The sequence below is a fragment of the Carassius auratus genome, chromosome 18 (genome assembly GCF_003368295.1).
Source record: "Carassius auratus strain Wakin chromosome 18, ASM336829v1, whole genome shotgun sequence".
NCBI lineage: Eukaryota > Metazoa > Chordata > Actinopteri > Cypriniformes > Cyprinidae > Carassius > Carassius auratus.
In genome coordinates, this window is record NC_039260.1 from 15,510,064 (window position 1) to 15,533,337 (window position 23,274).

Genomic DNA, 23,274 nt, shown 5'->3' on the forward strand with positions numbered 1-23,274 from the left:
TTCTACAAAAAAAACATTTATTGTTATTAGTATTATTAGTATCATTATTATTATTATTATTATAAATGTGGAAAAGAGCTGAGAATATTTGATCAGGTTTTTTTTGATACATTGAATAGTGTATATTGTTATTAAAACTTCATAATGTTTCACTTTAATTATACATTTAGCCAGGAATTACAGTTTGGAAAAAATCTAACTAGCAATTAGCAAATGCATTTGCACCCATTTGTGCGCCCATCAGTGTGCTGGTCTAAAAAAGAGGTGTGTTCAGACGCCAGGGGCGTAGATTACGCAGGGGACGCGGGGGGCGTGTCCCCCACACTTTTATCATCACGGAAATTCGTCCCCCGCACTTTTTCGGGCAAATGTGTTCGTATAGAGGTTTTCAATAAATGGTGTGAATAAATATAGATTTAAACTCAAAGAGACAGGATAGTCTGCGCATGCATTTTCGGTTTTGTTTTTTTTCAAGTCCAAAAAATGTAATAGTAATAAAAATATGAACAATGCAGTGCTAATTGACATAGCATTTATTGCAGTATATAAACTATTCTGCCTTATTATGTGATAACAAGTGTGTGTAGTAGGTATATAAACAAATCATTATTATTATTATTTGTTATTGTCCAGCAGTTTTGTAAGAAAACTGAAACTAAACTGAAACTGAAATCTTCAGATTTCTAAGCCAATTAAAATCTAGAGATTAGAGAAAATTTCAGAAATAATTCTGATATTCTGATTTGCTGCTAAAAATACAACAACTTGTATTATGATAATGTTGAAAACAGCTGAGTATAATTTTTTCAGGTTTCTTTGATGAATAGACAGTTCAGAAGAGCAGCATTTATCTGAAATAGAAATCTCTTGTAAAATGATGTCTTTATCATCACTTCTGATCAATTAAAAAAAATCCTTGCTAATACAAGTATTAATTTCTATCATTTATTTAACCAAAAAAAAAAAAAAATTCACATAAATGCTGATCTGTGGATCCTTCTATTCATCAAAAAATGCTGAAGAAAATGTACTCCTCTGTTTTAAATATTGATAATCAGCAAATTAAGAATGATTTCTGATTAATGTGACACTGAAGACTGGAGGAATGATGCTGAAAATACAGCTTTGATCACAGGAATACATTACATTTAAAATATAATCAAATAGAAAACAGTTATTTTAAATAGTAAAAATATTTCACAATATTACTGCTTCTGCTGTACTTTGGACAAAATAAAGGCAGGCTTCGTGAGCAGAAGAGACTTCTTTCAAAACATAAACAATCTTACTGTTAAAAAACTGTTGACTAGTAGGCTATATAGATTACAGAAATGTTATATCATAATATTTTATATATATATATATATATATATATATATATATATATATATGTGTGTGTGTGTGTGTGTGTGTGTGTGTGTGTGTGTGTAATTTTTGTCCCCCTCACTTCTGAAAAGATGGCTACGCCCCTGTCAGACGCATTGCTTTTTTAAGGAGCTGAAAACAGACTGCACCACAGACCAACTAAAACCTGGTCTAAAGTCAATGAAAATGCGCTTCTGGGCGGGTCCACAGTGTGCGTTGACTTTGCTTATTACACACAGGGATGTGCCTCACACAAACATGCCAAATATTAAAAACAAAAGGATTACAGTGTAAAGAATACTATTGTGTAGGCCACATAAATATAACAATGTAATCATGGATAGTCGTGTTTATTATAATTAGGCTACCTATTTACAATTCTGCCTATTGCTACTTATAATGATGAATGAAATTCTAATTCATCCCATGCGTTCTTCACCTCGGGAACCTTTGGTGGATTCCTGCTTGTCGTGTAGATGATCTGCTCAAGCGCTTTAACTTCACACATGAGTAAATCAGTTTCTTCGCTTGAGAAGCGTTCAGCTTTTCCGCCAACGATTTCCACCATGTAAATAGCGATCCGCCATGCATCTCGCTCTTAAAGGGAATGGGAGATGACACTCTGATTGGTTTATTGAATGTTACGCCCATAACTTATTAAGACAATAGGCACAACCCATTCCAAAAATGCGCCCCTGCACACGGACCGTTTTTCCGTCGTTAAAATAGCAAAAATGGATTTGGACACACCTTGAGTGCACCTGCACCGTGCGCCTTACACTTAGTGTTTAGATCGTTAAAATAGGGCCCATAATCTCAGTAGCGCGTTCAACGCGGGGGCGTAGACGAATTAGAAGATAATGAAGAGAGATGTGAAAGATGGATATCACATAGTTTTCATATGGATTACTTTATCACAGAAGATTTGTTTTCGGTAACATTTGTTTAGTCTAAAGGTAGACATGTCATGACATTTCTATAGATATATCTCTCATGTCTCTTCGTTGAGTATTCACTGAGTTACAGTTACTTTTAATGACGCGTTTGTAAATGAAGATCATAACAGACAAAGGCTGCAGACAGCACACCTTGTTTGTTATCTTTATTTTATTAATGCACAAAGTTTTGTTGTTATTATGTCTGTATACAAAAATGCAGATTCTATTACAGATTCCTTTACAGATTCTATTGATGTATAGCTCTTATCTGTACGATCAAAACTGAAAGTGTAATTTAAGTTCATTTCGGGTTATTAGAAGAAATTGCTTTTCGGGAAAGTACACTATCCTACAGAAAAGTAGAGATGTTCCGATATCCTTTTTCTCTTCCCGATACCGATTCTGATACCTGGGCTTATTCAATACAGTGGCTAAATTAACAAAAAATAAAGCATCAACAGGTGTTGACATTTCCCAACAGCACAGCAGTAATGACTTTATGTACTACTTCCAAGATCGATACTATTAGGAGATATACAGGTCCTTCTCAAAAAATTTGCATATTGTGATAAAAATTCATTATTTTCCATAATGTACTGATAAAAATTAAACTTTCATATATTTTAGATTCATTGCCTATGCCTAAAAACGGCCCTGAATATATTAATAATATTAATATATTATTAATATTATTATTATTATTATTTCAAGGTCATATTATATTTTCATACTTTTGCTATATCGAAGCATTATGATTACTTGCGATTATCTGAGTAAGTCTCATTGGTGGTGATAGTGGCTGCTGCCGTTAGAGTCATGTTAAAGTCGTGCATGCGCAATACAATCCCAGAAAGCCGTTGCCTTTCAACATCGTCATCCGTGGTTAAAGTTACTTGAAGTAAATGTTTGAGTTTCATCATCATGAAAAGGTCAAAGCCATCAGGGGCTCAGTATCGCAAGAAGAAAAAAGAAGATGAGAAAAAGAAAGCAAAATATACAGGCATGTTACAAATTGTTCAACTACAAGCTCCATCATCACTACGAGCAAACCAAAAATCGGACTTGAGCATTCATCACGTTGTTTTTGACTGAAAATGTTATTAAAAAAATGTTTCGTGCCCAAGACCAGCCGCGATCTATTCTTTTCCCTCACAGACACTGTTACCGCTTGCTCCCTTTGCTTGACAACACACTCACTGACGTCACTCACTTTACTTTCACTTTACTTTTTTTCCAAAGCGCTCGGGCACTTGCGGGAAAGGATGAAGCTGATTGGTTAGTTCTTGTCACATTACCCACGGTGCGCTCGCGGAATTCTGAAAAGTTGAGATGTTTTTAACTTGATGCGGTGAGGACGCGCCTGGATGCTGCCGTTATGAGCGTGCATACGCTTCCATTATGAGCGTGCATACCGGGCGCCTACAGTACATTGGAAATAACGAACTTTAGCGTGAAAAAGACGCGATATTTGAATGGCCCTTGCTTTCTGACCAAGCACGACATTACACGTTTCTTTCTGACCAAGCGCGTGCTATCACACACACACATTCACTTGAACACATACAAACGCTCTCACGCTAAATCACTCGGTCACTCACACACAAACGCTCTCTCTCTCTCACACACACACACTCACACTCTCTCTCTCTCTCACACACACTCATTGTAATGTGCAAATTCCTTTTTTTCGCCGAGTGTATTTCTATATACAGTGTTAAAGGATTAGTTCACACAAAAATGAAAATTTTCTAACCATTTACTCCTCCCAATGCCATCCAGGATATCCATGGCGTTTTTTCTTAAATTATGTATTTTAAGGAAAACATTTCAGGATGTTTTCTTCATATAATGGACTTCAATGTCTACCAACTCGGTTGCTATTGTTTCCTCAAAAAACAAACAAAAAAATTCCAATACGGGACTCGAGACTCGACTCGGACTCAAACTCTGATAATGGGGACTCGACTCGGACTCCTCTTTGGTGACTCGGACTTGGACTCGGACTCGAACACTGAGACTCGAGACTCGACTCGGACTCGACAGTTGGTGACTCGCCTACAACACTGCTGTGTATTATTGTATAGCTAATATGTAGCTGATAACGTACTCGGTTACGAACGTAACCTCGGTTCCCTGAGATATGGAACGAGTACTGCGTATGGGGAAAAGCTCCTTTTTTCCTCGATACTGAAGCCTTTTTTCAATAACGCAGTGCAACTGCACTGCCATTGGTTTAATCTGTAAACTTTTTTAAACCAATGACAGCGCTGCGTAGCTGCGCGAGCCTGTGGCGATGCAGCGCGCCAAAGCCTGCCAGAATGGGCGGGGCGAATGGCTATATAAGCAGGCAATCGCCAGAGGAAATCAGGTCATACGACTGAAGCGACGACACTGAACCCGCAGCCTCGTGGCACAGCATATAACGCAGTACTCGTTCCGTATCTCAGGGAACCGAGGTTACGTTCGTAACCGAGTACGTTCCCTTTCGATACTTCACTCATACTGCGTATGGGGAACGAATTCAACCGCGCCGTGCCACGGTAGGGAACGACAAGACTTAACTTGAACACCCTGGGGTCCAGAGGATAAGTGAGAGGGCCGGAGCCATCGAACCCTTGACGCTACACTGCTGAGAGGGAGCTAGCTCCCTGGAGGTGGTATGATGACAGAGTCTGCTAGAGGCCGTCGTATCAAACCGAAAGAACCCGAGCATGCAAGGTCGGGATATCCAAGTTATAGAACCTGACAAAAGTGGACGGCGAGGACCAGCCGGCCGCCTCACAGATGTCCTTGATAGAGACACCACTAGACCAGGCCCATGAAGAGGCCATCCCTCTAGTAGAGTGGGCTCTAACTCCTATGGGGCACTCAAGGCCCATAGAGGAGTAACAGAGCGATAGCTTCAACTATCCAACGCGAGAGGCGTTGCTTTGAGACCGAAGACCCTTTGGTGCGGTCACCAAAGCAGACAAAAAGCTGGTCAGATTGCCTGAACGGCTGAGACCGCTCAATGTAAATTCTCAAAGCCCTCACTGGGCAGAGTAAATCCAGCTCTCGCTCACCTGACAACGGAGGCAGAGCTGAGAGGGAAATTACCTGTGCTCTGAATGGCGTCGAGAGCACTTTAGGTACGTAGCCATGCCTGGGTTTTAAAATGACCTTAGAGTCATTGGGCCCAAACTCAAGGCATGCAGGGCTCACCGAGAGGGCCTGCAAATCGCCAACACGCTTGACCGATGCTAGAGCAAGTAGCAGAGCGGTTTTGAGCGTTAGGGGCCGAAGGTCAGCTGACCGCAGCGGTTCAAAGGGAGGTCCTTTGAGTGCTCCAAGGACCGTGTGAAGGTCCCAAGTGGGAACGGTAAGAGGGCGTGGGGGCTTCAACCGCCTAGCACCTCTCAGGAAACGCACAATGAGGCTGTGTCGACCCACTGATTGGCCAGCAATAGGAGCATGAAATGCTGCAATGGCTGCTACGTACACTTTGAGTGTGGAAGGGGTGAGACCCTTTTCTAGACGCTCCTGGAGAAATGACAGTATCGGAGATACATCACACTCAACAGGGTCTTTGTTTTGTGCTAAGCACCAGTCAACAAAGACTGACCATTTTTGGGCATAGAGGCGTCTTGTAGACGGGGCTCTTGCCTGAGCAATGGTGTGTAGTACATCCCCGGGGAGGCTCAGAGGCTCCCATCGAGGGACCATACATGCAGAGCCCAGAGTTCTGGCTGTGGATGCCAGATTGTCCTGTTCGCCTGAGAGAGGAGGTCCCGCCTCAGGGGGATCGGCCATGGGGCTTTCATGGTAAGCCTGAAAAGCTCCGAGGACCAAACTTGGGTCCTCCAGAGTGGGGCCACTAGGAGGACTCTGTGTCTGTCTTCCCTGACTCGTCTGATGACCTGAGGGATCAGAGCGATCGGGGGAAAAGCATAAAGAAGGAGGCTGGGCCAGTTGTGGGCCAGTGCATCTGTTTCCTTTGAAAAATAAGTTGGGCAATGAGAGTTGCTTTCTGAGGCGAAGAGGTCGACCTCTGCCTTCCCGAAAATCTCCCAGATTTTGAGAACTGTCTGGGGATGGAGCATCCACTCATCCGAGGGGACATTGCTCCGTGAAAGCATGTCTGCTCCCAGATTCGTCTTGCCAGGTATGTGTGTCGCCTTGAGCGATCGCAACCTGGGTAATGCCCATTCCAAGAGGCGCTTTGCCAGTGTGCAGAGGCGGCTGGACGAAAGGCCGCCTTGGTGATTTATGTAGGACACCACTGTCATGCTGTCCGACTGGACTAGGATGTGGCGCCCTTCCAAGATTGCCTGAAAGGATTGAAGGGCTCGTTCTACTGCCAGCATCTCGAGGCAGTTGATATGAAGATGGCTTTCTCCGTGCGACCACGAGCCGAAGGCTGGTCTGCCCTCGCACAGAGCACCCCAACCCAGGTTGGACGCATCTGTTGAGAGTACCGTCCTTCTGGAAACCGCCTGTAGGGGTACTCCACGACTGAACCAAACAGGGTTCATCCAAGGCTCCAGGGCTGCTAGACAGGCCTGGTTGACCCTGATGCGAAAGCGGCCGTGCCGCCAAGCATGAGGTGGGACCCGGAGTTTCAGCCAGTACTGCAAGGGCCGCATTCGTAGGAGACCGAGCTGTAAAACTGGGGAGGCGGAAGCCATCAGCCCTAGCATCCTCTGAAAGAACTTCAGAGGGAAACAGGCTTTGTTCTTGACAGAGGCCGCGAGCTGCTGAAGTACAAGAGCGCGCTCTGGTGATATGACCGCCCTCATATTGACGGAGTCGAAAACTGCTCCCAGGAACATAATACGTTGGCTGGGGAGCAGTGAGCTCCTAGGAGTCCTAGGCACTGTAAGTGGCTCAGGAGCATGGATCTGTTGTGGTCTAGCTCGGTTCGTGACTGGGCAAGAATGACCCAGTCGTCGAGATAGTTCAGAATGCGAATTCCCATCTGTCTCAGAGGGGAGAGCGCCTCGTTCATGCACTTCGTGAAAGTGCGGGGAGCTAGAGACAGCCCAAAGGGAAGGACTGTATATTGGTAAGCCACACCCTCGAACGCGAACCTCAAGAATCGTCTGTGATGGGGGGCTATCTGGATGTGAAAGTAAGCATCTTTCAGGTCCAGCGAGAAGAACCAGTCCTCGGGGCAAATCTGCGTGAGGATCTGCTTCAGTGTCAACATCTTGAACTTCCGTTTCATGAGGGAAAGGTTCAGGTGTCTGAGGTCTAAGATGGGTCTGAGACCGCCATCTTTATATCATCAAATAACGGCTGTAGAACCCCGACCCGCTGTCTGAGGGAGGAACTATCTCTATGGCTCCCTTCCTTAACAGCGTCATCACTTCGGTGCGGAGGACCTGAGCATCGTCCGGCTCTACCGAGGTGGGAATCACTCCGCGAAAACGCGGGGGTCTTCGGGCGAACTGCAGTGAGTATCCGTGTAAGGTCATCCCCAACACCCACTTGGACACTCCGGGGATGGCCTGCCAGGCCTCGGCCCGCGTGACAAGGGGCTGGATAGTGTCGGATGGCAGACCGCTGATCAGGGGCCTGAACACTGACGAGTGTGGAAGAGGAAAAGTGCTCTCTTTTTGAAAATGTGAAATATTTATTGTGTTCGCCATAACAACTGCGCTTTGCGTGGACGCAACAACAGTGGGCCCAGGTCGCACAGCAGACAGGCGAGAGAGCTTCTGGGGTGTTCCGGCCGCGGCGGGACTTTGCCCCTTCCTCTTTCTTCCCCAACGATCAGGAGGATTTAGAGGGCGTCGGGTCCAGCACACAATCCTTTGCCGGGGGCCCTGACGAAGGGGCAGGTTTGCTCTGGTGCTGAGTCGGCGCAGTCCTGGGGCGACTCGGGGCAGAGGTGGAGCGCTTGGGCAGGAAGTGTCGCATGGCTTGGGACGACTTCTGTGCTGCAGTGAAGCGTTCTGTAAACCCTTCTACCGCTGGTCCGAAGAGGCCGCATGGAGAGACTGGGGCATCGAGAAAGGCCACTTTGTCGCTCTCCTTAATCTCTGTTAGGTTGAGCCAGAGGTGGCGCTCCAGCACAACCAGGTTGGCCATGGATCGTCCGATGGCCTGGGCCGTGGCTTTCGTGGCGCGCAGAGCCAAATCAGTGGCGCTGCGGAGGTCACGGAAAGCAGGTTCACTAGAGCTAGACTCATCCAGGGAACGGAGAAGCTTTGCCTGGAACACCTGCAATATGGCCATGGTGTGCAGAGATGAAGCGGCTTGGCCCACAGATGTGTAGGCCCTGCCAGTCATGGCAGAGGTCCAAGCAATTTTAGTCGACTAAAATAAGACTAAAATTAAAACAAATCAGATGACTAAAACTTGATTAAAACTAAAAAGAATTATAGTCAAAAGACTAAGACTACAACTAAATTAAAATTTTGTGTCAAAATTAACACTGATTTGGACAAATTTTGCAATATTTATGCAATAAATGGTTTCCTTGCAGCTATGTTTAGTTTTTAATTTATGGTACTAATCTTTGGTGGGGGGGGGGGGGGGGGGGGGGTTGGTAGAAATCTCGACTAGGGTGCAAAAAAGGCTAGAAATGGCCCTGCATTTACTGCAGGCTTCAACATGGCTGTGTTTACGATTAGAAATGTCAACAACAACTAAAAAAATCACATACATAGGCGATTCTAGTCCGAATCTGTATGCATGAGACGGCATAGCATAGCGGCAGAATTCAAATTTTTTGTTGTAAAAAGAGAAACATTGTGCAAAACTATTATTTGCTTTTATGCATGTGTGTCCGAAGCTGCAGTTGCTGTGTGATGTGTGTTCCAAAAAAAAAATTTTAAAGAAACTGGACGCGCTCAGAGAGAAGGTCGTTAAAATCAATTTCCTATTTTCATTTTTCAAAACTTGTGTTGGTTGGTCCAATCGATTCGTGCAATAAATTTTTCAACATAAACTGACAGTTGACACGGTCATGGTTTTAGACTAGACAGGAGAACGGATGGGAAAAAATCTGGGCCAAGTTAAAGTAGTGTCGAGCTGTTTTAATGAATTTTTTTATTTATTATGGTGCCCGAACCTGTATGACTTTGAACAGTGACCACAAACATTTTGTTTACTGCAGCCACAGCCATCATTACCAACATCTCAAAAGTATGAGATGAAGCGAACGCACAGGCCATAGTGTGACATCCGTTAACCAATAGTGTAAACATAGAGGACATCATTGGTTTTCTTTTAAAGGAAGAACATAGCCTTCATTTGTATGTAGGCCTAGACAATTTATATATTTGCAATACTTACTAAAATATAATTAATATAATTTTATTGCTTTTGTATTAGTTGTTTGAAGAGTAAAAAAAAAATTGGTCGGTCTTAACGCAGATGTACAATCGACATGTCGTCGGACTAAAAGCCAAAAAAAATAATATATATTTGAGTCGGTCCTAAATTGACAGGGTCCGTCGGGTTACGGCAAACAAGAATATTTTTAAGGATGGCCTTAGCTGACCACTTAGTCGACACTATTGACCACAGCATTCTCTTGAATAGACTAGAAAACTTTGCTGACATTAATGGAAGTGCATTAGTATGGTTCAAATCGTACTTATCTAACCGCCATCAATTCGTTGCAGTGAATGAAGAGGTACCACATTGATCACAAGTGCAGTATGGAGTACCTCAAGGCTCAGTACTAGTGCTGTTACTTTTCACGCTTAACATGTTACCCTTGGGAGACCTCATCAGGAAGCATGGTGTTAGCTTTCACTTTTTTTACTCTATATTTCTTTTAGGACCCAAGAAACACACCAATTTGTAAAATTAAAGGAATGAATAGTCGATATAAAAACCTGGATAAGGAGTAATTTCTTACTGCTAAATTCTGACAAAAACCAGAGTTGTTATTTACAGGAGCTAAAAACTCTGCATGTAATAAACCATAACGTTGTCTAAGACTTGATGACTCCTCTGTTAATTATTTGTCATCAGTTATGAACCTAGGTGTGTTATTTGATAGCAATCTTTCAATTTGAAAGCCACATTTCTAGCATTTGTAAAACTGCATTTTTCCATCTCAAAAATATATATAAATTAAAACAAATGATCTCAATGTCAAAATGCAGAAACATTAATTAATGCGTTCATGACCTCAAGGTTAGATAATTGTAATGCTTTATTGGGTGGTTGTTCTGCAGGCTTAATAAACATACTCCAGCTAGTCCAAAATGTAGCAGCTAGAGTTCTTACTAGAACCAGGAAGTATGACCATATTAGCCCGGTTCTGTCAACTCTGTACTGGCTCCCTATCAAACATTGTATTGATTTTTAGATCTTGCTTATTACTTATAAAGCCTTGAATGGTTTAGCACCTCTGTATTTGAATGAGCTATTATTATACTATAGTCCTCCATGTCCACTGCATTTCTCAAAACTCTGGCAATTTGATAATACAGCGAATATCATATTTAACTGCGGGTGGTAGATCATTTTCCTACTTATCTCCCAAACTCTGGAGTAACCTACCTAACATTGTTCGGGAGACAGACACACTCTGTCAGTTTAAATCTAGATTAAAGACCCTCCTCTTTAACCTTGTTTACACATAACACACTAACACATTTCTAATATTCAAATCCGTTAAAAGGATTTTTAGGCTGCATTAATTAGGGAACTCCGGAACCGGGAACACTTCCCATAACACACGATGTACTTGCTACATCGTTAGAAGAATGGTATCTATGCTTATATTAGTCTGTTTCTCTCTCATTCTGAGGTCACTGTAGTGACCAGATCCAGTCTGTATCCAGGTCAGATGGTCACTGCAGTCACCCAGATCCAGTACGTATCCAGCCCAAATGGTGGATCTGCACCTAGAGAGGACGTCTACAGGCCTGAATGTCAGCGGCGATCAGGCCAACTAGATGCGCCCCAGAGACCAGAGACAGATCCACAGTCAAGACCTTGTCTCCTAAACGGCCATCAGGAAAACAGATGATTCTTCTGCATCTGACTTTGCTGCAGCCCGGAATTGAACTGGAAATGGAACTGGCCCCCCAACTGAGCCTGGTTTCTCCCAAGGTTTTTTTCTCTCCATTCTATCACAGATGGAGTTTTGGTTCCTTGCCACGGTCACCTCTTGCTTGCTTAGTTGGGGCATTTAATTACCAGGGTTTTGGCTGACTTGATTGCACAGATACTATTTCACTAGTTCACGCTTACATATAATTATCTTAGGTATGGTATGCGTATTTGGCGTGCTGTCCGGGGAAGGGCTCCGAGCTCGGGAATGGCCCGAACCTAGAGTACCCCCCCTTACCCGTCTATTTATAAGGTGAAATCAAAGTGAGGAGATGGGGTGGAGGAGGGATGCTGGTAAACCGTCAATGGATAGAGGTAAGTCAGCGATATTTATACTATGGGATTGATTACTTGATTATGAGCCACCTGTGTTGATTAGGCTAAGTATCTGACGTGCTCCTCCCGAATCTTGTTAATAAAAACATCATTTAAACTGAACTGAGCTGGATGATGACATAATTTGATGAACTGCCTTTTTGCTTTATTGACACACTATTTTCCAATTTAATGCTGTTCAGTCGCTTTGTTACAATCTAAAAACGCTATATAAATAGAGGTGACTTGACTTATGAATGAGGTGAATTATGTCTTATTCCTCTCATCGCGAATCAAACAGTAAAATATAAAAACTTAAAGGATATTCTTGCTGCGTTGTCTTCTGTAGTATTGGCGTGTTTAAGCCGCGCACTTCAGTGAAACATTAGAATCTGAATAGTGCGTTCAGCACGGGGACGTGGTCGCATTAGAAGACAATGAAGGGAGACGTGAAAAACAGACATCGCGTTGTTTTCATATAGATTACTTATCACAGAATATCTGTTTTCAGCAGCACTTGTTTAGTTTAAAAAGTAGACATGTCAGGTTTTCAATAGATATCTCTCTCATGTCTCTTCGTCGAGTATTCACGGAGTTACAGTTCATTTGAATGACATGTTTGTAAATGAAGATCAGCACAGACAAAGGCTGCAGACAGCAAACCTTGTTTGTTATCTTTGAATGAACGGTATACTGTCCATGTCCAGAAAGGTAATAAAAACATCTTCAAAGTAGTCCATGTGACATCAGAGGGTCAGTTAGAATTTTTTGAAGCATCGAAAATACATTTTGGTCCAAAAATAGCAAAAATGAGGACTTTATTCAGCATTGTCTTCTCTTCCGGGTCTGTTGTGTGCACTTTCAAAACACTGCAGTTTAGTGATATCCGGTTCGCAAATGGATCACTCGATGTAACCGGATCTTCTTGAACCAAATCGAACTGAATCATTTGAAATGGTTTGCGTCTCCAATAAGCATTTTTTTTTAATTATTATTATTTATTTATTTTTTTTATTTAAACGGGGACAGTGTAAAATATACATTAACCTTAAAAGGAGATATGCATTTTACCAGGTTGTAGCACTTGTGCTAATTTACACCTGTAAATTAATTAATCCACATTCATCCACAAATGACTTAAGTTGTTAACTTTTTTAATGTGGCTGACACTCCCTCAGAGTTGAAACAAACCAATATCCCAGAGTAATTAATTTACTCAAACAGTTCACTGACTGAACTGCTGTGAAGAGAGAACTGAAGATGAATGCAGAGCCAGATAAAGAACGAAAGATTGACTCGTTCTCGAGGTAAGGTTAAAACTAGTTTAATAAAAATCTTAAATTCATCTAATGAGTTAGATTACATTACCTAAAATGAGTCATCTTAATTATAAAACAAAACACCTAAGGCACATTCTGAAAAGTAAGGCAAATTCTTACTAAGGTCAGAAAAACAAAGTAACAAAAGCATGGTAGCGCAATTTATTTGACACTAATATTGATTCTTCTATCACACACTCTCTCTACCATTAGGGGTCACCACAGAAGAATTATCCACATAGTGTGGCATATTTTCCTGTCAAAATAATGGATTTCATCTAAAATTATTCAGCTTATCAGAACATGCAGAAGATAAGCCGGTTTCTTCGGTAGTGGGCGGAGCTAACGCGCAAATGGCGAATTTTGATTTCAGCAAATCAATTTGACCGAACACAGACAACGTGACTGATATTCATGAACCCAGCAGTTCATCAATCCGTAGTGCATTGTATATTGTTAGTATGGTAGTAGAATTAGTAGTAATAATATCTTTTAATAATAATTAATATAATCTATTACTACTATTTTTTATTTTATTTTTTTACAGAAACCCTGAATGACCAACAATATCTTAAGCATCACCACAAGTCTTAGGTTCAGTTAAAATGACAAATATGCATTCATACATAGTTACCAAGTTTTACTTCTAATCACTAAAGTTCTATCATTAAATAATGCTTCATACCATAATGCTTGACTGACTGATTAAGACAAGATTTAAGAAGCTGTGGCATTTTACAAAGATAAGCTGATTGGAATCATATATATGTGTGTGTGTGTGTAAAAATGAAAACATGAAAAATGTACTAGCCAATGGCGATTATATTGCCAAGGTGTGCGTAGAGGGTTGACTGTGACAGTGAGAGACAGAGTGGTGAAATGTCTGATAACAACTCCACCCATATTTCTCTCTTCAGTGTTCCTGTACAAACCTGCCAGGGGCACTATCTCTCTGAATTGCTATAAGGAATTGAAAGGCTTCTGAGAAACCAAGGAAAACTGAAATGAAAAGCAGCAGATGACTAAAGTTTACATCCAGTTTTACGGGGAATATGGCTGGCAGAGAGCAGCAGAGAGCAGCAGAGAAGTCTCATGACTGTTACATCATTTATGATAAAATGCTCTAGTTCTTGTAAACACCTGTGCATTACAAAGGAATCCAGCCAAGTCAACAAGTCTTTTTAACACATTTTGTAATTTCACAATCCCAAGCCACCACAACTCTTTGAACACTCCAAGGTTACTGCTGACACTATGGCTTTATTCTGTAGACTTTACATCGTCCAATGGCTAAAACCCTCTCTGCAGATATTAGTAGATATTCTTTAGTAGATTTAGATTTTTATATTTTCTGAAGAAGTACTCCATCCCCCACAGTAGTGGAGGATATCTTCACAATATTCTTTTCCCTATAAATTCTTGTTCCAATTATTATCAAGCAACAACTCTCTACATACACGCTGCCAAAAGAATTGACTATTGAATATTATTTTTCCCCACAGACTTTTGACACACATACAAATTTTATATGTATATTTTTGTTATATATTTTAAAAAGTTACTTTCATGTGACATCATTTGAAAGCATAAACTTAAAATATGATATGACATGATATAATATGAGCTTTAATAATTAGAAATAAAACCTCAGAACTTTATGAATGAACACGGAATGATTATTTGTAAAATATTTCAGTTTTTAGCTTTAAGGTATTGTTTTATCTTAAAGTATTATTTAATAAATAATTATTATTTAATACTACCGTGATATTAGTATTACATAATCCCATAACTGGAGTCACTACACCGTTTCATCCATCTACATCTTACATTTTCCCATAGGGAAGAATTCTCCAGTATTTTCCAAGGCACACTACCTGACCATTTCCCAAAAGGTGAGCTTATCACAGCCCACTCTTTCTCCTTCTCTTTCCCTCCCACATTTGTATAAAAACCACCTGCTTTCATTTTCTCATTCTCTATGAAGCAAAACTGGGGCTGGGACACCAGCAAAACACAGATGGATGACATTCCTATGAATATCAGCATTCCTGAACACTGATAAGAATGTTCTGAAATTCAGAAACAACTTTGTGCTCATCAAAACTCAAAATAGGTATGCCTATGTGCCTCTATAGTTCCTCACCACACTGAGTTGACTCCAGGAAGTACGGATGGGTTTGTACTGGACCACAATGCTTTCATCTGGCTGAGGTTGTTTAGGTTCAGTGTCCTCATCAGAATCATTGTGAAGGGCTTTCTCTTGGTAATTCTGGTACAGAACTTCTTCCTCTAATAAAAACACACACACACAGAAACTGTGACTACAAAAACATCCATGGAAATGGTCTCCTTATGGGATTTTTTTTTTTTTTTTTTTTTTTGAGGATGTTCACATAAGTCTCTGTTGAGTGTGTTCTATATAAATAACACACAGAAAGGTCTGGAGGATGACCAGTGCTTACCCTCACTGTCAAATGTCCGCTGAGTCAGGAGGCCTTTCTTCCTCTCCACATTCTGCAGGAAGCACAGGTGACTGATTAGTTGGGACTGACAAATTAAGACTTTCTAGGAAACAGTGGTCCCTTTAACATACTTAACATACATACAAAAATGCCTTGTGGATGCCAAAGGTCAGAGGAGAATGCCCAGACTGCTTTGAGCAGACAGAAAGGCAACAGTAACTCAATTAACAACTCATTACAATGGAGGAATGCATAAGAAAATACAACATGCTGAACTTTGAAGAAAATGGGCAACAGCAAAAGAAGACTACACCGGGTGCCATTCCTGTCAGCGAAGTAAAAAAAAAAGTCGTAAAAAAAAATATATATATATATACAGTATTGTTCAAAATAATAGCAGTACAATGTGACTAACCAGAATAATCAAGGTTTTTAGTATATTTTTTATTGCTACGTGGCAAACAAGTTACCAGTAGGTTCAGTAGATTCTCAGAAAACAAACAAGACCCAGCATTCATGATATGCACGCTCTTAAGGCTGTGCAATTGGGCAATTAGTTGAAAGGGGTGTGTTCAAAAAAATAGCAGTGTCTACCTTTGACTGTACAAACTCAAAACTATTTTGTACAAACATTTTTTTTTTTCTGGGATTTAGCAATCCTGTGAATCACTAAACTAATATTTAGTTGTATGACCACAGTTTTTTAAAACTGCTTGACATCTGTGTGGCATGGAGTCAACCAACTTGTGGCACCTCTCAGCTGTTATTCCACTCCATGATTCTTTAACAACATTCCACAATTCATTCACATTTCTTGGTTTTGCTTCAGAAACAGCATTTTTGATATCACCCCACAAGTTCTCAATTGGATTAAGGTCTGGAGATTGGGCTGGCCACTCCATAACATTAATTTTGTTGGTTTGGAACCAAGACTTTGCCCGTTTACTAGTGTGTTTTGGGTCATTGTCTTGTTGAAACAACCATTTCAAGGGCATGTCCTCTTCAAGTATTTTAACACATGCAAACTGATCCATGATCCCTGGTATGCGATAAATAGGCCCAACACCATAGTAGGAGAAACATGCCCATATCATGATGCTTGCACCTCCATGCTTCACTGTCTTCACTGTGTACTGTGGCTTGAATTCAGAGTTTGGGGGTCGTCTCACAAACTGCCTGTGGCCCTTGGACCCAAAAAGAACAATTTTACTCTCATCAGTCCACAAAATGTTCCTCCATTTCTCTTTAGGCCAGTTGATGTGTTCTTTGGCAAATTGTAACCTCTTCTGCACATGCCTTTTTTTTAACAGAGGGACTTTGCGGGGGATTCTTGAAAATAGATTAGCTTCACACAGACGTCTTCTAACTGTCACAGTACTTACAGGTAACTCCAGACTGTCTTTGATCATCCTGGAGGTGATCATTGGCTGAGCCTTTGCCATTCTGGTTATTCTTTTATCCATTTTGATGGTTGTCTTCCGTTTTCTTCCACGTCTCTCTGGTTTTGCTCTCCATTTTAAGGCATTGGAGATCATTTTAGCTGAACAGCCTATCATTTTTTGCACCTCTTTATAGGTTTTCCCCTCTCTAATCAACTTTTTAATCAAAGTACGCTGTTCTTCTGAACAATGTCTTGAATGACCCATTTTCCTCAGCTTTCAAATGCATGTTCAACAAGTGTTGGCTTCATCCTTAAATAGGGGCCACCTGATTCACACCTGTTTCTTCACAAAATTGATGACCTCAGTGATTGAATGCCACACTGCTATTTTTTTGAACACACCCCTTTCAACTAATTCAACTAATTGCCCAATTGCACAGCCTTAAGAGCGTGCATATCATGAATGCTGGGTCTCATTTGTTTTCTGAGAATCTACTGAACCTACTGGTAACTTGTTTGCCACGTAGCAATAAAAAAATATACGAAAAACCTTGATTATTCTGGTTAGTCACATTGTACTGCTATTATTTTGAACAATACTGTATATATATATAATTGCTTTTTAGCAGCAAACATTCAAGTTAGGTTTGGTCCACACAGGGATAAAAAACAAAAAACAAAAAAAAAACAAGTATGTGTAAAAAGTATGTGTAAAATCAAACAGCATCGGATAAAAAATAAAAACAATTAAAGCCTGACTATGCCTGCTAGACATCATATAATGGGACCAGGCTGTATCTTCCAACAGGACAATGATCAAAAAACATTAAAATCAAAACAAAAATGGGTTGATCTGAAGGGTCTGGAGATATTCTGGATAAAGAAATGGTCTCTGATCTCTTGTGTTATCCAAACTTATGAACAAATTTTTAAAGTGAAATGAAATGGACCTAAAATTGCCTGTCAAATATTATACATCGTTTTTTTTAAAAGACTGAATATTTTGGAAGTGAACACTAGAAGTTGAATATCATTTATTGAATTTTTAATAATGAAAATATTTGTGAAATAACGCAATACACAGCTTAAATATACAACTATGTTATATTTCAGCGCCTAAAAATGCAAACCCTGAAAATACAATGAATTAAAATGCAAGCAATGTTAACGTAATTAGTGCAATTCAACGTCCTTTTTTCTTTTAAGACATTTTTCAATATTATTTTTTTCCATATATTAGAGAACAACTGACAAGTTCATAAAGACAGCTGAATAAATGACTTTAGCTGTGGACATGATCCGCTTGCATAAATGTTTTTGTATTTATTTATTTATTTATTTTTTGTAAAAGTTTACTTTTCATATTTTAGCTAATTTCAAATGCTGCTGTAACTTTAAGACCGAATTTATAGATGCAGTATATTGATACATATATTAAACGTCAAAAATGGTAAAGCTTAAAAACACATGCAAGTTATAAATATTAACTCTATGATGGTTAAATTTTGCAACTAATCCACAAATCTATAGGGCCTGGGGCTTGGTATGTAAAGCTAATAGAACTAAATGTTTCAATCCTTTTAGAAGGAAACTCTTGATAGTAGCAATCGGTGTTAAAAAAAACAAAACAAAGGGAGGGTAAGGTATGTCACTGGGGTCATCAGGTGGGAACCCTGCTTCATCGACGTTTCATTGATTTAAGCCCACAACATCTCCGGAAGGCACAACAGTGTACCCAGCGTCCCAGGTACACCCCCCTCCATGCCATACCCTCTATGTCCCTGATGGGCTCTACATGGCAGGGGTGTCCTTCTCCCTGAGTCGGGCCTAAGCCTGACCGCATACCATCTGACTCTACCTTACTGCCTAGATGGGATCCTTGTGCTTGATCCAGAGCCAGTTACTGCTTTTTTCAGCAGCACTTGATATGGACTTGATGGCCTGTTGGAGAGAGCGACCCTTCACCCCTATTTTTTTACCAAACTGGTGGTAGATGTTGCAACAAATCCCCTGCATCCCACCTCTACTGGAAAGATGCTAGTCTTCCAGCCATTCTGGGATGCTTCAGCTGCCAGGTCAGTATATTTGTTCTTTTTCCTCTCATAAGCCTCTTCGACCCCCTCTTCTCATGGTACTGTTAATTAGGCCTGGGACTTGTACCATGATGGTGACTGAAGAAAATGCAATTTTACAGTATTAGTTTTGAGTTAACAAAACTTAACCATTACAATCTGGCTTTGTTTGTACTAGTGGTCGACCAATAGCTGATATTTGTAATTTTTCAATTTATCGGTAATTTATCGGCATTGGTCAATAAGGTTTTCTGCTTGGCCCATGTGTTAGAGGTGGGAATTTTATTTTGACAGTGCCGAGAGCAGCAGTGCCTTAGCAACCCTCTACATTGCTAGTAAATCACTTGCATATGCAACTAAATCTTCACTCTGGTGACTAAATGATGTCTAATATTAGCTAATAAATTCTCAGATTCTACTTGCCAGTGTGTGAGTTGAAGTTTAGCGCACATATATTTTCACTCGCCTAGCGCTTCAGAGTTCTTTCTCATCAAGTGATCTGTGATATTTCTCAGTTCATCTCAATGGATGCGCAGTGCACCCGTGTTTGACGTACCGTGAGCTATAGTGTGAAGGCGCACGACTCGCCGTCGCTTTCTATCACACACGCAAATTGAGAGAGAGAAAGTGAGCGAGCGAGTCTTACATACATGCAGAATTGATACGCTAAACGATATTCTTTGTTGGATTTTCCTTTAAAAATAACGGAGTTCCTTAGTAGTGGGCAGAACAAATACGCAAACGGCAATCTCATTGGATGGTGCTCACCTACTGAGCAAATCAGTTTGACCGAACGCAGACATCCTGATTAATATTCATGAAGCCATTACTGTTCTTCTTAGTAGAATTCGTAGTAGTAGTATTATTGTTATCACCTTATCAGTATTATTGTTACTACTTTCCCCTTTTTTTACAGAAACACTGAATGATCAACAAAGCACCACCAACAGTCCTAAATTCAGTTAAAATGTCCATGCATTCATACAGGGTTACCAAGTTTTAATTATAATTACTAAAGTTCTAGCATTAAATAATACTTGATTATCCAGATTTCATATTATAATGCTTAACTGACAGTTAAGAGTGTACTTTCAGGTATTTAAAAAGCTGTGCCATTTTAAAAGACATATACGGTATATATATATATATATATATATATATATATATATATATATATATATATATATCAGTCTGGTGAGTAAACAAAAAAATGTACTATCCAATGGCGATTCAATTGCCAATGTGTCCGTTGAGGGTTACAGAGTGCACACAGTGCTCACACTCTCTTGTTTGTCGTCGTCATTAACAGTTCTGCCTTAACATGAATAGAAGTCTAATATCTAATAAGCAGATAGAACGGTTAAACAAAGAAATTCATGTATACGGAAAGTATTATAACAATTGCTTTTATATTAGGCCTATTAGTAATAGAAAGGCAAACATTATAATACTTTCTCAGAATACTGACTGCCCTGTTGGTTACAGTGTTTACTTACTTTTTAATTACATTTTTGTTAAATATTTATTTATAAAAAAAAAATACTATCATCTAAAGTATAAGCAGGTTTCTTTTACAAATTTATTTTTATTTTTAAATCCAAATTTCTGAAATATTAATAATAATTATTTTTAAAAATCATATCGGCTTTATATTGGCTGCCCTGCTTTCCAAGATATCGGCATCGGCATCAGCTGTCAAAAAATACATATCGGTCGACCACAAGTTTGACACTGATCATCAACTTTCTCAGGCTTTGATCCACAGTTCATTGAAAGTGAAAGTTCATCCGTGCAATTCACTGACAAAGATTAAAAGATAAAAAAAATATGAACAATTTATACACATGTACATAGCAAGAAGAAATGAGCTGTTTATGAAAGAGGACAACTTAAAACATCTTGCCATATCAGTGAAAGTGAAAGTTAGACGTTAGTTAGTGACGTTAGTTTATTATGGTGGATAATTATATACTCAAATAGTGTCATATATATAGACTCAATAGACTCTATGCATATTATCTGTATATATTTATATTAATTTAAAATAAAAGCTTAATTTAATTAATCTAAAATGGCTTGTGTAGTGGATTGAGAGTATAATAATTATAAGCCATACAAAATAATTATTAATTATCACTAAAAGTCAGTTTCATTTGTACAAATGTTGTAATATGTATAGTTTCCTTTAATTTGGAGCAACAGAAACTGGGGGAGTGACTTTGTGCTACTGCTCAAAGTTTAGAAATTTCAGTATAAGATCTCTAAACCAGAGTATGTAAAGTAAATAGTGACAGAGGAAAATTGGCCATCACACACTACATGACTGAGAATGATACACACGCAGAACCATGCACCTTGTTGCTAGCCGACGTTTGACAAATAAAAATAAATATGTGTTCTAAAATCAGCTTAAAATATCTAATGTTTAAAATTATCCTCCAACTGGATGGAATCAAAGTCTGAAACTTTCATACAGTGCCGCCCACAAATATTTGCACCCTTGGCAAATATGATCAAATAAGGCTCTGAAAATTCATCTGCATTGTTAATCCTTTTGATTTTTTATTAAAAAAATTCACAAGAATGTATCCTTTCATTGGATAATAAGAATTTAAAACGGAGGGGAAATATCATTATGAAATTAATGTTTTTCTCAAATACTCGTTGGACACAATTATTACACCCCTAGAAATTCTTATGAGTAAAATATCTCTGAAGTATATTCCCATTCATATTCACAATTTTGAGCACTCCAGCATGATTATAAACATGAAACTATCCAGCCATTGCTTCCTGTTTCACAGAAATATAAAGTGGAGGGAAAACAAAGCCCAAATGCCCTTAATCATCCATCACAATCAGAAAAACGAAAGAATATATTTCTGATGTGCAGCAAAAGATAATTGAGCTTCACAAATTGGTGAAGTGGCTTTAAGAAAAGAGCTAGAGCAGTGACAATTCCCATTTCCACCATCAGGACAATAATTAATAATTTCCAATCAACAGAAAATGTTAGAAAACTGCCTGAAAGAGGACGTGTGTCTATATCGTCCTAATGCATGGTGAGGAGGTCAGTTTGAGTGGCTAAAGACTCTCCAAGGATCACAGCTGGAGAATTGCAGAAAATATTTGAGTTTCTGGTTCAGAAAACCTTTAAAAAAATTGTCAAACAGAACCTACATCAACACATGTTGTTTGGGAGGGTTTCAAGAAAAATTATCCTAGCTCATCCAAAAACAGACTAAAGCATATTCAGTTATCAGACACGACTGGAACTTCAAATGGGACTGGCTTCTATGATCAGATGAAACTAAAAATGAGCTTTTTAGCAGTAAACACTCAAGATGGGTTTGGTGAAAACAGGGACAAAAAGTACCCCATGTGTACAATGAAATATACAGCTGTATTTTTGATGTTGTGGGCCTATATTTCTGCTGGAGGTCCTGGACATCTTGTTTAGACACACCTTGCATCATGAATTCTATTGTGGCAAGCCCTCTCGCAGTGTGTTGGCGGACGGTCAAATTGATTCTGCTCTTGACATTTCGATGTAGCTCTGCTGTGAGCATAGCACCCAAAAATACAGGTCACTCGCAAAAGTTCCCCTCCACGGAAATCTTTAGTAAAAGGCGAAAGATTTATGCGACAATGAAGAGAAACTCGAGCTGTGTCTCCAACCCCTTGGGCCTGTGCACTGCCTCTGTTAAACTACTACGCTCGCCAAGGGTCATCAAGGGTGACGACGCCTGCCCACATGTGTTTCGTCAGCACCCCCCAACCCCCTAGTCCAAAAGGGAGGAGTAAAACTCAAAAAAGTCCCCTCGGTCCACCAATAACCAAAAGCCCAATCAAGGCAATCTCTTTCTCATGCCTCCATCTGAAAAGTTGGATAAAATCTTATATGAATAAAAGAGTCTTTTAAAGAAATCCCTTATTCCGAGGTCACCGTAGCCACCAGATCCAGCCTGTAGCCGCTTCAGTCACCCGGATCCAGTCCGTATCCAGAGAAGATGGTGGATCAACACCTAGAAAGGACCTCTATGGCCCAGAAACACAGCGGAGACTGTGACAACTAGATGAACCGCAGATACAAATCCCCTGTAAAGACCTTGTCTCAGACGACCACCTGGACAAGACCACAGGAAACAGATGATTCTTCTGCACAGTCTGACATTCCTGCAGCCTGGAGCTGATCTACTGGTTTCGTCTGACAAGGGGAGAACTGTCTCCCCGACTGAGCCTGGTTTCTCACCGGGTTTTTTCTCCATCCTTTCACCGATCGAGTTTTGGTTTCTTGCCTCTGTCGCCTCTGGCAGGCAGAGCTGGGGACACTTCACGTACAGTGCTATCGTTGACTTGATTACA

The 23,274-nt window shown here is 40.1% G+C and overlaps 1 protein-coding gene and 1 non-coding gene across 3 annotated transcripts in view; both read right to left on the reverse strand.

The window, feature by feature from the left end:
- Nucleotides 1-23,274, reverse strand: part of LOC113118538 (rho guanine nucleotide exchange factor 26) — a 97,895-nt gene that overhangs the window by 66,254 nt on the left and 8,367 nt on the right. For both annotated transcript variants that reach the window (XM_026287782.1, XM_026287783.1), the window contains exons 3-4: nt 15,457-15,508; nt 15,138-15,283 (exon numbers count right to left, since the gene is read on the reverse strand). In XM_026287782.1, coding sequence (XP_026143567.1) covers nt 15,138-15,283; nt 15,457-15,508 — 198 coding nt within the window. The remainder of the gene's footprint in view (nt 1-15,137; nt 15,284-15,456; nt 15,509-23,274) is intronic.
- Nucleotides 22,462-22,576, reverse strand: LOC113118839 (U5 spliceosomal RNA). The gene has a single exon (XR_003294390.1). It is a non-coding gene; the product is annotated as a U5 spliceosomal RNA (small nuclear RNA).